Source organism: Hyaena hyaena, unplaced genomic scaffold (assembly GCF_003009895.1).
Source record: "Hyaena hyaena isolate Hyena2069 unplaced genomic scaffold, ASM300989v1 scaffold_183, whole genome shotgun sequence".
Taxonomy (NCBI): Eukaryota; Metazoa; Chordata; class Mammalia; order Carnivora; family Hyaenidae; genus Hyaena; species Hyaena hyaena.
This window is the reverse complement of record NW_024080815.1, coordinates 572,896-588,894: the sequence shown is the minus strand read 5'-3', so window position 1 is coordinate 588,894 and position 15,999 is coordinate 572,896. Positions and strand designations below refer to the sequence as shown.

The window sequence follows — 15,999 nt, the reverse complement described above, 5'->3', positions numbered from 1 at the left end:
CTTATCAACCCTGTGGTGATGCGGAGCTCCCAGTGTAAACAGAGGACTGACCGCATTTACATTTCTGCATGAACCGAGCCAGGGCTGGGTGTTCTTCGTAAGGGCAACAGAAACACCCTCATTCATTTTTATCCCTTTCTAGAGAAATCCCATTGTAAACCAGCCTCCAGTGTCTTCAGTGCCCTAGGCTACCATAGAGCTGAAAAGTGTCTGTAGTGGGGATCCAGGCCTCCTAAGCATCTCAGGTCACATGCAGCCCCTAGGCTGCAAGTTCACTGAATGGCAAGGCTGCGGGCACCCTGGGGAGTGCTTAATGCAATTCCCAACCCCAATGCAACTTCCCAAGAAGGCCGGAGTTCTCGTCCTCCCTTTGCAAATGAGGAAGCAGATGCTGAAGGGCCAGGTGATTTATTATCCAGGGGCCCAAGTCGGAATTTGATCCCAGGACTCTCTGGCACCAAACTCTTGGCATGATGTCTTGCTGCCCTCCCCCAAAGAATGCTGGCAAGGACGGGGGCTCATTTCCCTGACTCAAGATGCTTTCACATCGTCTCCTTCTTCATCGTGTCTGTATGTGTGAATTATTTAATTTAAAAAGTTTTTAAATGTTTATTTATTTTGAGAGAGAGACAGAGTATCTCGGGGAGGAGCAGAGAGAGAGAGAGAGGGAGACACCAATCCGAAGCAGGCTCCAGGGCTCTGAGCTGTCAGCACAGAGCCTGATACGGGGCTTGAAAACCCACGGACTGTGAGGTCATGACCTGAGCTGAAGTCGGATGCTCAACCGACTCAGCGCCGCCAGGTGCTTCTGTATACTTGAATTGAACAGCAGAAGACTGGTGGAAGCCGGTACTCCATCTGGAGCCAAACTAGAGCCTGCTGCCTGCGTGGGTCCCTCTGGCTCCTCTGGGGAGATTTACTTCCTGCCTCTTGCTGTCACCTCCCAGGGGAGAGGGGGCTGTGGTCAGAAGGGTGCCTCCTCCCCAGCACCTAGCTGGGAGTGACCTCAGTGACCGGTTTCCTGGCAGTGTTGTCAGTTAACACCCATCACCTGGATCCTCATCTACAATCTTTTAGGACGCTAAGCCCCACATCAAAATTAAGGGAAACACTATGGACAATTCTAAAATACTAAATATAGCTTAGCACATTTAAAAATGAACAATGGTAAAAAAAAGAAAAAAGCCTTGAATATTTGTTCTTTGATGTGAATGGAGTCTTTGGCATTTGGAAATACAATACGATGAATTAATTGCTACTCATTACACGGCAAGTCGGGAGGAGTATGAATGTGCCTTCCCTCCTCGGCGTTAGCTGTTGCCTGACCAGAATAGCCCCTTTTTGTATTTACTCCTGCTTTCTCTAATAATAAGTAAATTAGAGATCATGGCTAGAAAAATTCAAGTGCCCTCCATCTTTTCTCCCAAACCATCCTAGAGTTTTGCGATGTTGTATCTGCTCAGGGGCTAGCGCTAATAATCACAGAGGTCATGGGAATCCACATACTGCAAGGTGAAAGCAGTGTCTGCAGAATGACATTTTAAGAGAGTATCCTGTGTTTTGTGTTTTCCTGGAAAAAGAAAAGCGATTTTACAAGCACATCGCTATCTTTCTTCTCCTGTGCTGTATTTTTGTATTGGTGGGGAAAGTGTACTGGGGAAAAACATTTAAAAGCCATCCAGAGTTTTTGAGTCCATGGTCTTTTTTCGACGTTGGATATTTTTCCGGATGATAGGTGGACTTCCGTACTTAGCAAGTGGATTGGAGTCTTTAAGTTTTAAATTGATGGCCCCTGAACACACTGGAGTATATGGACTTAGCATGCTGTTCATTAAAATGCCATATATAACAGCTATAGTATTATACTTGCAAGCTTGTGGACTTGATATTGTCTTTCACGTTGTTGATGGTGAGTGCTGGACAATGATGAGAGAATTGATTCCTCAGAATAATCAAAAGCCGAGGAAAGTGGGAATAAGACTCCCATACTGTCTGCAGACGGATTCATCGAATGTCCTGGAATCTCTCGAGCACACTGCTTTAGCCACGTGCGTTTGTGACACTGTCCGCCTTCCTGTCACATATATTACAACGTAGACCCCTTCCAGACCTGGTACACATTTAAACCGTAACCAGGAGGCGGTCTGCAGAGCCCAGAGGGATAGCAGCAGCCCGGCTGTGCTTCATGCAATATGAAAGCCTGTTTACTAAGTGGCAGTAACAGTCTGAAAGGCTTCAGGCCGAGGAGTTTATGCATGACACAGCCTGCTGGACCCCGTGTGGCTGAGGCGGGGAAGGCCGTGGACAGAATGGCAGGCCAGAAATAGGACAAGGCAGAAAGTCGAGTGGGTTCTGAGACTTGCCTTCCACGGCACAGCACTGTGTCTGCCCTCATTCTGTGGTCAGATGGCCCATCTGTCCTTAAAGCCCCCATATTTCCTGCCCCGTAAGCGTTTTGCACATTTCATACCACGGGCTTGGGTTAGGATTCAGTTGGAAAAGGGAGATTTGCCTTGTCGTTCCCCTTTCCCCAAATATTCAGCTTTTTGTGGCCTCGTTCTTCATGATCTTAGGAATGGAGGGACTTAAAATCAGTAATGGGGACTCCCTGTGAGGTTGTCCAGGCTTTTTGCTAGGACACAGTGTTCCTGCTCATGCAAGCTCACATATAGACATGCACACACTCAGAGTATTTCCCATACCCTAAGATATCATAGACTGCACCATGGCATTGACTGGGTAACAGTATTTCAGTATAAAACAGTGCGTTCATCCTTTGTAAATCTCATCCACGTTTCAGAAACGTTGGTGTGAAAACAGCTTAGAATAAAAGTCTCTGGCTGTACAAATACAGCTGATATTTTTGAATTTACTTAAGCCTCAGTTATTTGGGTGGATTAACAACAACCTCCCTGCCCCCTTTATTCTAAGGTGAGTGGTAAGGATGGAGTGGAATGCCCAGAAGTCCAGGGTATTAGACCAGAGTGACACAGAGAAGCAATTTACTCAGGTCTGACACTGAGAGTTATAATTTCTTCCAAGCCAGGCATGTATCTCCAGGCTGAAAATTGACAATTTAGAGGTCCTTCCATTGAAATCTCTCAGCTTGGCATCGTTCCGTACTCCCATTTCAGATGAAGTGGGTCTACAGCCAGGCACTCGGTTCTGATTTCGAGATCTTGCTTGCCGTGCTTATTATCTTCAGGGTTGCTTTTGATTCTAAAAAATAAAAATTAATCCTTTTAATTTTCAAATATATATCAGATAAAGGGGGAGATGTTCTAAAATTAGATGAGTAGGTAGAGTGTCTCCACTTCAAAAGGTAGGAAATCGCAGGTATAGACATTTTAGTCCATTTGCAGAAAATTGCCTATTCTCAAATAGCTAGGTCAAGTGCAGAAAGACCGTCTACTTGAGATAAAATTCCCTCTCCACACTTGGCTCTCTCCCTGTTAGGATAGGCGGCCAAGAGCTGCCCAAATTTTAAGATCTTCCTGTCTTTTCACTGGTGGTTTCTGGCTGTATGTATTAAGACGTATTTGCTTATAAATGGAATCTCATACTCATTGCCGCCAATACTTTATTTCATAGATGAAGACTATTAGAGCAGTCAATGACTGGCCCAAGGTAATGCAACTCATTAACGTCAGGCTGAGGCAGGTTTGGAACCAGGTCTCCAGGCTCCTTTTCCTGGCACGGAGCCAGTCAGGGAAGTAGGAACGACTGATTTGCCTCCTGCTTTTGAATGTGTGTCCCATCCCGGCACGACCTGGGATGCTGGGCAGTAAGAGTCCAGCCTTCCTTTTTTTAGCGGAAGAAAACAGCCATGTTCTGAAGCTGTGTGACATAAACAGCAAAGCTGGTGACCTTTCTCCTTTCCTCATTGACTGATTTTCTTTAAAAAAGAAAGAAAAGGCATCAAACTTTCGTGAGCTTCTCGAAGAACTTTCCAGTCGGCATAGCACAGGAGAACATCTCCAGCACTTCTGATGGAATAAAAGTGGGCCCTGGAGATGTGGGGGAGTCCTTTCTATTTGGACCTGAACTTTGAATTCTTGAGTCACTCTGCTCGAGTGTGTGCAAACATACTGTATTTGGGTGAGCCAAATCATCCCCATCACCAGCATTTCATAAACACAGGGCTTTCAGATCTGAGAGGCCCATGACATGCATTTGATTTAAAAAACAAAAAAAATTAAGTTTTTATTTTGAGAGAGAGAGAAAGCGAGCGAGCGCATGGGGAGGGTCGGAGAGAGGGAGAGAGAATCCCAAACTGGCTCCATGCTGTCAGCGCAGAGCCTGATGTGGAGCTCGAACAAAGGAACCCTGAGATCATGACCTGAGCCAAAATCAGGAGTCAGACGCTTAACCAACTGAGCCACCCAGGTGCCCTGAGGACGTGCTTTTGGAATAGAGCCAAACCCTTAGATCTTTTGTAGTTATTCCTCCTAATTTTCATCTCCTGGGCCATCAAGAAGTCTGGGCTGCCCCTGTCCCAGCCCCCCTAGCCTGGGCCCCAGAGAAGTGTGAGGCTTGTTCCTCGGGGTGGAAAGCCCCTGTGGTTATGCCTGTGGCATTACTTGTTCAGAAATCACCTTGAATCCTTTCATAACCTCTCACTAGGGGACAGGTGGCTTCGGGCCCGAGTACAAGGTGACGGGCCCAGAAGGAAACTGATGTGTTTGTATTGATGTCAAGGCACTTCTGACAGAGATGGGAAGTAGCGTGGCTGGAGCCGGTTTTCTGTTCATTACGTGTGGATCACTCTCTGCAGGGATGATGAGGGGGGCAGGTGGCAGGTGAAGCCACGGGACCAGCGAGGTATAGGAACAGATGGACTGGAGCTGAGATCTGCATGTGTCAGGCTCAGCTTGGGTTTAGGGCCCTGATATGCCTCGTCAGTTTCTTCCACCAACATCACGATTTGTCTCTTTGGGCATCTCAGTATCTGATATGTTTCAGATTTTTAAAAGAAAGGGAGGGAGGAAGGAAGGAATGAACGAACGAACGAATGAAACGTTGACAGAAAGCTTTAGGTAGAGCATTCAGCAGATGAGCAAATGGAGGCTCAGCTCAAAGAACGTTCTCTGACCAGAGGCAGCAAAGCGCCACTCTAGTCCCTCGGAGCCATTCCACTGGGGATGAGCAATCCTACAGGCTTCCTGGGCCCTAGTGGTATCATTCAGCTACAGCACGTGCCCTTTAAGATGACCAGAATGACTATGTGCCACCAAGAAGCTGTGGCACGAGGCTCCCTCCTTTTTCACTTGAGAGCCAGAGAAATGTAAACAATGTCCAACTTTATGCCAGTGCCAGGTCCCTCTTTTTCAAGGGACAGTGTAAACTTTTTGAAAATTCACAATTTTGGGGCCAAGTGGTGTCTGTCTGTACCTTGGGAGCACCTAATTTGATCTTTCTTAGAAGCCCCTAGTACTTATTTTGTAGGCTTTGGGGGCGCTTCTTGTTTCTGCTGTTTGTTTGTTGATGTTTCATTTTCTCCATTTGACCTTGCCTTTGGCACCTCAGCATGCTTCTTCATCACCTTTGGGGAAATCTGTAAACCTCGAAGCCAACTCTGGGCTGTTTCAGCCTGACGTTCCTCTTTGACCTTCACTCACTGTCTGACTCTGACCCGCAGCCGTGGTGGGTGCTGTCTTTACTTTGCTGTCCCCATTCTGTTCCTGCTCTTACGGAGCCTGGGCCTGGTCTAAGTTGGATAGACCTTCTCTCAGTGGCCAGGAACCTTGACGTGCTTCCCCAGCAGGAAGCCCATACCGTCAGGACCTGCCTGACATTTCTCCGTCTGTACTGGGGAAGCCACAGAACCAGCTCGAAGGGGGTTGGGAGTAGTTTTCAAAATGTTGGAATTGTTGGTTCTCGCCCTTCTAGTTATCGGGGTCAGACATCCCTCCTAAAATGTGGAAAAAAGACCCATGCTCCTACGCATTTTATTGTCCCCAATATTATGTGTTGGTAGAAGTATATATATATTTTTTTTTTAAGTGAAGAAGAAAAATACCTGACTTTGTACGCAATTCTTTTAACAAATTGTTTATTGTTGTATCCAGGTAACAAGCATGGTAAGTATTTTCACCACATTGAGTATTCTGTATTTTAGCTGTGCTTGGCAGACTTCATGGCTAGCTTTGTGTTATCAGCCTTGGCTTTTCTAGAAACGACCCATTCAGGGAAGGGAGAGACCACTTACCCGGGAGCATCCCCGTGTCCTTGGCTGTCGAGAGAACCCGTGTAGCCTTGGCCCCACGGTGGGGGTCCCTGAGAGAGCATGCACCCCGCTAGCATGCTGCTTGGCCCCATCCTGGCCCCCCGCCCGCCCCGCTGCCTCCCAGCCTCCCCTCACCAGGCGTCTGCCAGGGCTTGTGGGCCTCGCATGACTCCAGCAGGCCCTGGGAGTGCGGCCCCATGACCTTGCACACCGATGGGGCCTGCCCCCACCCTGTGGATGGTTCTACCCCAGATCCACAACCAGCCCTCTTCACGCCCCCTCCTCCCATCTGTGTGCTTAAAGCAAGGCCCCTTCCCCCCCTCCCCCTTTCCTTGAATGTGTTAAGTAATTGGAGAAATCTCCCTTTGGAAGCTGGAAAAATAAATACACTGTCCACTCCTCTCAGAGGCTGCCCATTCTGTTGAAAAACAGATTGAAAGAAATTTTTTGTAATAAAACCTTGCCACTGGGTAGTCTCAGTAAAGGTTCGGAGTTAACGGTACGTCGAGTGTGTCGTAGCCTTCTGGCTGTGTTTATTTATCCGTGCATGTTTGCTTCTCCGGCCTCTTCTGTGGCTCTGTATTTAGTCCATGTGCTCGTGGCTGTGCCTGTGGAAGCTGCCTGGTAGCCGTGTGTGGTGTATTAAGTCTGTGTGTCACTGTCACCTTCAAGGATCAGACTGCCAAGGATAAGGCCCTGCAGCACATGGCCGCCATGTCATCGGCACAGATCGTCTCGGCCACCGCCATTCACAACAAGCTGGGGCTGCCTGGGATCCCACGCCCCGCCTTCCCGGGGGCACCGGGGGTAAGTCACAAGCTGGGGCAAAGAGGTAAAAGGGAGGGAAGGAGCTGGAGAGAGAGGAGGAGGAAGGCGTCCTTGGTCCCTGCAGACATGAGATTAGGTATGACTTTGCCAGTGCCCTTCTGGGTGGTGACCTGCTGCTTCTGCTTTTTTTCCTGGCCCTTGGTCTCTTTTCCTGTGTCCTCAGGGTCACTTTAAGGGAACTAACCCCCAAAGGGACAAAGTATTCTGCTACCATTTTCATTCTGCACCTACCAAGAGCTGAGAAGTTGAATGTTAAAATCTCATTACTCTTAGAAATAATCTTAAACGGTTCTAGTTATTGTTGCCATTTTGCAGATGATGAGGCCATGGAGTAACAAGAGTTTGGGGAACTTGACTGTAGTCCCGTAGCTAGTGACCTCAGGGCTCCAACCCAGAGCTTCAGATCTCCCTTTGCAGCCTCTTTCACACAGGCTGCCTCTCCAGCAGGGGTCACAGGCCCCGGAAGCCTCTGGGAAGCTTACAGCAAAGGTGTCCGCAGTGCTTCTCGGAGCTCTTGGCCCCCTGTTAGGAGCTGGGTCCTCTCCTGGCAGGGCCCTTGGTGCTGTGAGCTGCGGAGGTGGACTGTCACACAGATAGGGTTTGAGAACGGCGGAAGAGAAGGATCAGTGCGGGGGGGGGGGGCAGGATGCATGGATAAGGGAGTCAGACAATATATTTGTGAGCCCCTCTCCCCGCCCCATAATGTGCCCAGATCCCCGTTAGGTGTCAGGAGAACATCAAAGAGCTGTCGCCTGGTCCCTGCCCACAGGGCACTGGTCTGGAGGAAGAGCCGCAGGGAGCCCAGGGCTGCCAGGCCAAGACTGCAATTGTCACCGTGTGCACATCGGTGACCACAGCTGCCTTGAGAGAGGGTCCCTCTGCAGCTGATGGCTGATATGAACCCGGTACCTCTAGCAGGGGCTGCTATGTGCAGATGTCCCAAATGGTGCTTCGATGCGGGCCCCTAATTCTGACCCCTCTTGAATTTTGCCTTCTAGTTCTGGCCAGGAATGATACAAACAGGGCAGCCAGGATCCTCGCAAGAGTAAGTGCAAGGAGGGGCCGGCGGTGACGACGACGGTCTGGTCACAGCACAGACTGGGTGGCGTTTTTTTCTAGGATGACACGGCCTCAGGGCTTGCGGGAACGAGGAGGTGTAACCTGAGGTTGCCGAAGCCCTCTCCCATTACCCACGGAGGCTGGTAGCAGTAGGAAGGCTGCTTCCATCCAGCTCACTGCCACCTTAAGTATTAGTGTTCATGTAGCTGCAAACCGGGAGACAGGCCCCGTCCCTTCGTGGCTCAGGAGGGCAGAGCCGGGGGTTTTCCTGAGAAGCGCCTTCCTGGGAGAGGACGGTGGCCGTGTCCTCTGGCCCAGCCCCTGCTGGCTTTCCCCGTGGTGAGGGCAGCTGAGGCACTGTCCTGCTTGCAGCAGGCCTCGTAACCTGGAGGCTGAGGGCGGGTCTGGGGACGAAAACAGAGAGGAAATCCTGCCCACCTGTTCTCAAAAGAACTGGAGCCGTTTGGCCTGAGAAGGAGCCTGGGCATGGTGACCCCTGACCTTGGTTGCTGTGGGGACAAGAAGAGAGGGTCCCAGCAGAGGTCCCAGCATACGGGCATCAGGCTGCCGTCCTTCCAGCTTGTCCCACTGAAGTGGCGTGAGGCTTGATGGTTGGGTGCCCAGCCCCGTGCTGGCCCCTCTCAACCAGAGGGAGTCACTGTCTCTGTCCTGGCGGAGCTGCGCCTGGGCTGTGCTACCACCTGCAGGCGGGGAATCTTACGGGAAGGGGGGGTGCAGGTTGGGCCCCTAGCCCTGGGAGGCCATGGCCAGACCTGGGGAGTAGCCACTGCTATAGTCTTCGGTTTGTGACTCTGTCCGCCCCTCTGTCCCCAGCGTCAAGCCCTTCGTGCAGCAGGCCTACCCCATCCAGCCAGCGGTCACGGCCCCCATTCCAGGTGAGTCTCCCGGGGCTCCCTTCTTGGAGAGCACCCCACGCAGCTGGCAGCCAGCCCATCACTGTGTTCCATGGCAGTGCCTCCCCCCAACCCTGCAGCTTCGTGGGCGCCCCTCTCTCGCCCCTACCCTCCTTAAGCCTGGAACTCAGGAGGGTCACGATCATGTCCGGTACCCCCAGTCTTCACCCGGGAGCTCTTCAGATGGGTTTCTGGCTGGCTCAGTCAGTAGAGCATGTGACTCTTGATCTCGGAGTCGTGAGTTCAAGTCCCACATTGGACATAGAATTTACTTAACAAAAAAGGTAAAAGAAAGATTTAGTTATGTCAAGTATATCTCAGTTACAAACTGGGGGGGAAATAATAAAAAGGAAAGGGAAGCCCTGTCACTTTCACTAGGACCCTGGGTGCCCCATGGAAGGAGAAGTGCTGTGGTTCGTTTCTCATCATAAACAGGCTGGATTGGGCAATCCAAGTCTCAAGAGTAGATAGGGTTTATTTACCCTTCCTCATGTTTCAGTTCCTTGTACCCTTTCTTTAATGAAGAGCTTTCACTGAAGCCTTGACCGGGAAACCCGAATCTAGCTGGTGCAGCTCCCCCTCCCCACATGTGGGCATGGAGTCACTCAACTGAACTGTCCCCACTGTCGGGTCCCCAGATGGGGCGTGTGTTCATGTGTTAGTTACCCTCTGTTCTGATGCCACGGAACAAACATTCTGAGAGAGAATTCTGTAGTGCTGGTGACCACAGTCTTAGGAAAGAAGATTGGAGGTCCTGGAGGCACCTGGGTGGCTCAGTCGGTTAAGCGTCCGACTCTTGATCTTGGCTCAGGTCATGATCTCATGGTTCGTGAGATTGAGTCCTGTATCAGGAGGCAGGGGGTGCCTCTGTCTGCATGGATCCTGCTTGGGATTCTCTCTCTGCCTCTCTCTCTCCCCCTCCCCTGCTCGTGCGCTCTCTCAAAATAAATAAATAAAAAAAGAAAAGAAAAGAAAGGAAATGAGCCAACACAAGAAGTGCCCAGCAGCCCCAGTCTCTCAAGAGATCTTTGCCAGATTCACCTGGGCTCTTTCAGCCTCTCTGGCCTTGGTCCCCAGCGGGGCACCTTGGCCAGTAGGAGGTGTCCTCCAACCCTTACACGGGGCTGAAGTTGGCCTTGAGAGGAGCTGCATCACCATTGTCCCTCTGGGGTCGTTGGCAGGAACCCCACCACCGCCTGACTGAATGCCGCCCCTGGACTCTGGTGGAGGGGGGACAGCGGCCTCTCCTCCCGGCTCGGCTGTTTTGCAGCGCCCTGCCCCAGAATTGGCCTGAGGCCCTCGGGGAGGAGGCTCGCAGCCTCTTTTCAAGGTGACGATTGGTCTTTCAGGGTTTGAACCTGCGTCAGCCCCAGCTCCCTCGGTCCCAGCCTGGCAGGGCCGCTCCATCGGCACAACAAAGCTTCGCCTGGTGGAATTCTCAGCCTTCCTCGAACAGCAGCGAGACCCAGACTCGGTGAGTGCTCCGAGGTGGGAATTGAAGCCCGTGCCATTCGCCTTCCCGCACGTCTGCCTCCCTTCTCCTTCCCCCCTGCCTCATGCCTGACAAATTACGTGCGTGTAAACCAACCTGCGGGGGAAGAGCCAAGCCGACTTCCAATTAAGTAGAAAGGTATTCGTGTTGACAAATAGGTAGAATTTTAGAGACCAGTGCTGTGTGCCTCAAACTCTAGGGAGGGCTGGGGCTGGAAGGGACAGGCCTTCACAGGCTCTTGTGTTTAGTAAAATATAACAGTAGGTGACACTTACTGAACCCTGGCATGTGGCTGGCACTGTGCAAAACTGTTTATATACACATCACCTTTTATCTCCCCAGAAAGCCTATAAAGGTGGGTACTGTCTGACTGAGGAAACAGAGAGATTAAGTAATTTCACAAAATTCACACACTTAATATCTGATTGATTCGAGATTCAAATTCATGTCTTTAAAACTGAAGCTTAAGCGTTTAGCTATTATTCTATACTGCTTTTGCTTGTTTTCTCAAGATAGCAGGCGACTCTTTTCTTAAGGAGAAGTAACAAGATGGTATTTTAGTAGTTTGATATAGAACGCGTTGCATTATAATATAAATACCAGTAACACTGGCATCTGGACCCTGTGTGTCACTTTCTTCTTTTCTCCCCCCCCCCGCCCCCAATCTAGCACCTGCCATGCCATTGTTTCTCAGCCTGGCCCGTTATTTCCCATACATATGTGAGCCTCCCTTCTTTCCCACCCGATGAGCCTCAGACCCTTCCTTCACTCCCACTCCTTGGCTGTGAGAATGAGCATCGCATCTGTGTGTGGGTGAGCCCAAGGCAAAAATGCAGGAATCAGGAGTTTTGTCTTCGGGATCCTCACCAACTCCTTTCCACGCAATCTCACTCTCCCCCCTCACCCACCATGCCCCGATCTCGGGCTCCCGGTGCGTGGAGATTCCAGGCTCCCTGTGAGTTCACCACTTTGCTGTCATTCTCTCGTCAGCAGAAAGTATCATGGGTGGGTTCACCATCCGTTGTAAATACCAACACACTGAACAGGTGGCGGTGACCTCTCCGGGGTATTTGTACTTGAGCTCAGTGGAGAGCCTCTGATGGTGGCAGTGGGGAGGCGCCGCAGGCCATTGCCAGAGTAGAGACCTAGGGGAGCCTGTGTGTGGACCACGGACACTTCTGTCTCCAGAGTGTGAAGTCTGGGAGCTGGTAGGAAAACAGAGCCTGCTCCAAAGAAAGGGATGTAAAGTAGATCATTGGGCCCATTGAGGCAAGTTACTGGGGCCGGAGAGGGAAGGGCCCACTGAATCGCTCTTCTCACGCTGCTGAGCGGTTTTATAAGAGTGATGGCGATGGCTTAAAATCCTTCTCTGTGAGAGGCACTGGGACAGAAACATAACCATGACCCTCCTGATTCTTTGTTTCTCTTCTTTTTGGAAAGTACAGGGGATTCTTTGGCCAAAGACTGGGTTTTGGCCCAGGAATGCTTTTCACTTTGCATAACTTGTGTCTGGATGACAACTGGCTGCTTACAGAGTACGCTGGAACCATTCATTTCATTCTGTCCCCGTAGTGTCCCATGAATAGATTCTGTTTCCCCTATTTTACAGATGAAGAAACTGAGGCCCAGACACATTAAAACAACTTGGGATGTTTAGCAAATAAGCAGAGGGGTCAGGAGCCCAAATATGTTCCATTATACTCTTTTGACTACCATAAACCCCAGTTGTGAAATTCTCTCCAGTACACATGTCCCCTGTGTGACAAATCTCTCTCTTTGCTTGTGACCGTGTCTTAAGGAAGAGAACTCCAGTGCACTGGGAAGCAAGAGTCCTGAGATGGTAGTTGTTTTCCCGGTTAAAGGACGATAGAATGTCTCCTCACAGTAAAAGAAATTTTGGGAGCATCTGGGCGGCTCAGTCAGTTGAGCATCTGACTTCGGCTCAGGTCATGATCTCATGGTTCGTGGGTTTGAGTCCCACGTCGGGCTCTGTGCTGACAGCCAGCTCAGAGCCTGGAGTCTGTTTCAGATTCTGTGTCTCCCTCTCTCTCTGACCCTCCCCTGCTCACACTGTCTCTCTCTCTCTCTCAGAAATAAATAAAACGTTAAAAAAATTTTTTTTAAATAAATTGATAAAGATTTTTTTGATGAAAATGCCCATAGCAGCCCCATCTTGTGACTCTGCCCTCCAAGCATGAACCCCTGAGGGCCCAGAATCTCTAGTCTCTTCTTTTGTTGTTGTTGTTAGTGTTGATTTGGCTTCACGTTGGGAATCTCTAGATTCCCTCAGTCTGATCTGAAAACATTTACGAGCACCTGCACACACATGCACAGTGTCTGCCCACGTGGGGTGTAACATCTGACGGAGAGACACACACAAAGCACCAGCCACCCACAAAGAGGCCATTGTGAAGTATGGTGGGTTTTCAGAAGGAAGAGCATCGAATGCCACGAGTGATTAACAGGACAGGGCAGGTTTCACGGGAGGGGGCAGACTTCCTTGAGGAAGTAACCTTACACGGAAAGGTAGAGGATTGATCTAGTTCAAGGAAGAGTAAGGGAGAAGAACATTCCAGAAGTGATGACTCTGAGTATATAAAGGAGCAAGTGAAAGTTGGTGAGCACTTTCATAAAGGCAAGGCCCACCCCCTCCTTGGAATACAGTTCACAGGTACATGTTTCCTGCGTGTTTAGGATTACACATGATAATCTGTTTCAACTGGATTTGGCCTTTTACCGATGGGGGAAAAGGTTTGGCTCTAAAGACTGGACTTTAGCACATGACTTCAGAGGCCCCGAAATAAATGCAAGGCCTGGCGTGAGTCAACACCCTTTGGCCTCTTGAGAACATAATTATATTTTAAAGGGGACATGAGTTGGGGACTGAAACAAATTGGAATTCATTCAACAAATATGTTTTAAACACTTGCTATGTGCCAGCCACTGTTTTGGGTGTTAGGGATTCAACAGCAGGGGAAACTAATCCCAATTGTCATGGAGCCTGTGTTCCAGAGAAGACAAACCAGGAGTGAGCACATGCACATACAACATACCCGTGCACACATACACACGCACACACACACACACTCAGATCATGTGAGGTGATGTTAAGTGCTGATAGGAATAGCAGTCCTTCACAGTGTGAAAAGTACTTGCTCTTTTGATTAAAAACGTATAATTTCAGAAAGTAGTAATACCTTCTAATATGTACATTGGTCTTTCTGGCTTGTATCCTGATTTTAAAAGTATGTCTGGCGGACAGCGCCAACCAAAGCTGTATTTCTGTTGTGAAATTATGTTGTTCCTTTGTAAACAGCAGTCTCACTTTTGATGTGGCTTCTCACATTCCTGGGTCATGGACTCTTCTTTTGCAGGGATACACAAATGGATTTAATGTGTACAAACGAGTACATGGGGGATTGTGAATAATAGCATATGGATTAATTTTAGAAGAAACATGAGGGCTTAAAGGATGGGTCTGGTAGAAGGAGGAACCAGGGGAACCTTGGGCGAAAAAGGTGATTAACTGAAACAGGAGAATTAACAAAATTCTTTAAAACTCATTGAGAGTGTCTCAAGCACCAGCTTCTCAAATTATATAACGTGTACTTTACTTTCCAAATACAGGGTGCTAGGGTGCTGTTACAATGAATGTAACACTTCAGGACCAAGGTCACACTGAAAAACTTGTTTCTTTGGCCCTCAGACTTTCTGTGGCTTCTTGGACTTTAATTTTATTGTATTTTTGTTCCAACTCTAGGAAAATGTAAAGCCATCTACAAGAAATTCAACTGGTACCTTTTACCAAATTTGGATATACACGGTGCTTAAAATTTAACATCAGACATTAAGCACACTAACTTGATAAGGAAGTCAGCCAAAGCGACGCAGAACTAAAGGTCCCTAAAATTCCACTTTCTGTTTGGATTCTCTAAATCTTTGTCTGCGTATACAGACATGTACACACGTTGTCTCCCACTTCTTTCTAGGGGCTTAGGCTCTTTGGAGTCTGGCTTATAGGCAGTGGTGACTGAGTCTTGTGCTATTTTTCATTAGTGATTTCTTTCATCTTTATCACAGCCCTGTGAGGTGGGTAATTCTATTCCTTTTTATAGAAGAGGCCTGGAGAGATAGCTGGTGTACGCGTGGCCGTGGCCAGCTGTGAGCCCTGCTGGTACTGTCTCCCGAGAGGAGATAAGGCACGCACACACGCTCGTGCAGCACCAGAGGTGAGGGGAGAGCCTGGTTTGCCGAGACCCCAGTCTAGGGTGGTCTCCCTGATACTGGCTCTTCTGGAAAGTCACTCTTCAGTTTGCTGCCTATGTCACTGCTGCCACCACTAAGGACTTCTCACAACTGCCATCCCTGGCAGTCCTGGCACTGGTAATATTGCAGTATAGTAAGTGGCACTGGCCAACGCCACATTTAGTCCCGTGACATCACTGGCCGCGTGTTAGGCAGTCACCTGTCATTGGGAACAGGATGGAGGTCCCAAGTCTGCTGTCTCTGTAGCCGGCGATGATGACCAAAAAGCTGCAATATCCACTTGTATCTGACGAGTAGCCTGTTCATTTTGTAGTCTGTAGCTCGCTGTAATCTGGAAGGCGCTCAGGAAGAACAATCCGGGGGGTGAGCGCCCCCTGCTGGTGCTGCACCATGTACAAGCCAGCCGGCCGCGTCTCCCCAAATCGGCGCTTGTTTATATTGGTGGAAAACCAGCAAGTCGGTCCCTCTGTTACCTTTGGCTCCACTTGAAGCTAAGAGAAAAACAGCAGAGGGTGAAGAAAGGAAGGAAGAATCTCAACAACAAAGGCTATTTTAGAAGTGGTTAGTCATGCCCGAAAATGCACTTTTCTACATGACTTCACTGTTGCGTATCAGAGGACTTCCAAGTGTGAAGTGCGAGACCCTCTGCCCAGGGTGGGCTATTTAGAGGCACCTTGCCTGACATCTGGCCAAGCGAGGCAGCTGCTCCTTTAGGCAGATGAAAACCTGGGCTCACCGTCTGTACCCGGGGGAGTGGTTTTCCTGATAAAGCCTAGCAGACTTCCTCCACCCCTACCCTGGGGCGTGGCAGGTTCCTGCAGGCCCCCTGCAGCCCCCCTGCTGGCTCAGACTTCCCAGGCACGGGTCCTTCTGGAAGCCAGAGCAAGCCCGCACTGTGAGCAGGAAGAGAGTGTGTGAGTTTACTTAGGTAGGAGTTACCACAGCCAGGGAAGGGAAAGCTGTGGAATGGACAAGGAGGGACAAGGAGATTATTGTCTTTCGGTTTGGAAGCAACGTTGCTGTGCAGAAAAAAGGAGGTGAGTTCTGTGCCGGTTACAGAGCAAACCTGGACAGGGAAGGTGTACCTCAGCTCACCATAGGAAACATCTCTATGTGCTGTAGCAATAATGACTGTGGCTGGCACTGACCGAGCTGTTTTATTTTTTTAATTAAAATTTTTTTTAATTTTTTATTTATTTCTGAGAAAGAGAGAG

The 15,999-nt window shown here is 49.5% G+C and overlaps 1 protein-coding gene across 12 annotated transcripts in view; it reads left to right on the top strand.

The window, feature by feature from the left end:
* Nucleotides 1–15,999, top strand: part of TEAD1 (TEA domain transcription factor 1) — a 271,916-nt gene that overhangs the window by 205,673 nt on the left and 50,244 nt on the right. For 8 of the 12 annotated variants that reach the window (XM_039240893.1, XM_039240892.1, XM_039240896.1 and 5 more), the window contains 5 exons: nt 6,069–6,080; nt 6,899–7,033; nt 8,053–8,099; nt 8,948–9,009; nt 10,377–10,501. In XM_039240893.1, the coding sequence (XP_039096824.1) occupies nt 6,069–6,080; nt 6,899–7,033; nt 8,053–8,099; nt 8,948–9,009; nt 10,377–10,501 (381 nt within the window). The remainder of the gene's footprint in view (nt 1–6,068; nt 6,081–6,898; nt 7,034–8,052; nt 8,100–8,947; nt 9,010–10,376; nt 10,502–15,999) is intronic. The other 4 variants (XM_039240895.1, XM_039240886.1, XM_039240891.1 and 1 more) reach the window with 1 other exon arrangement.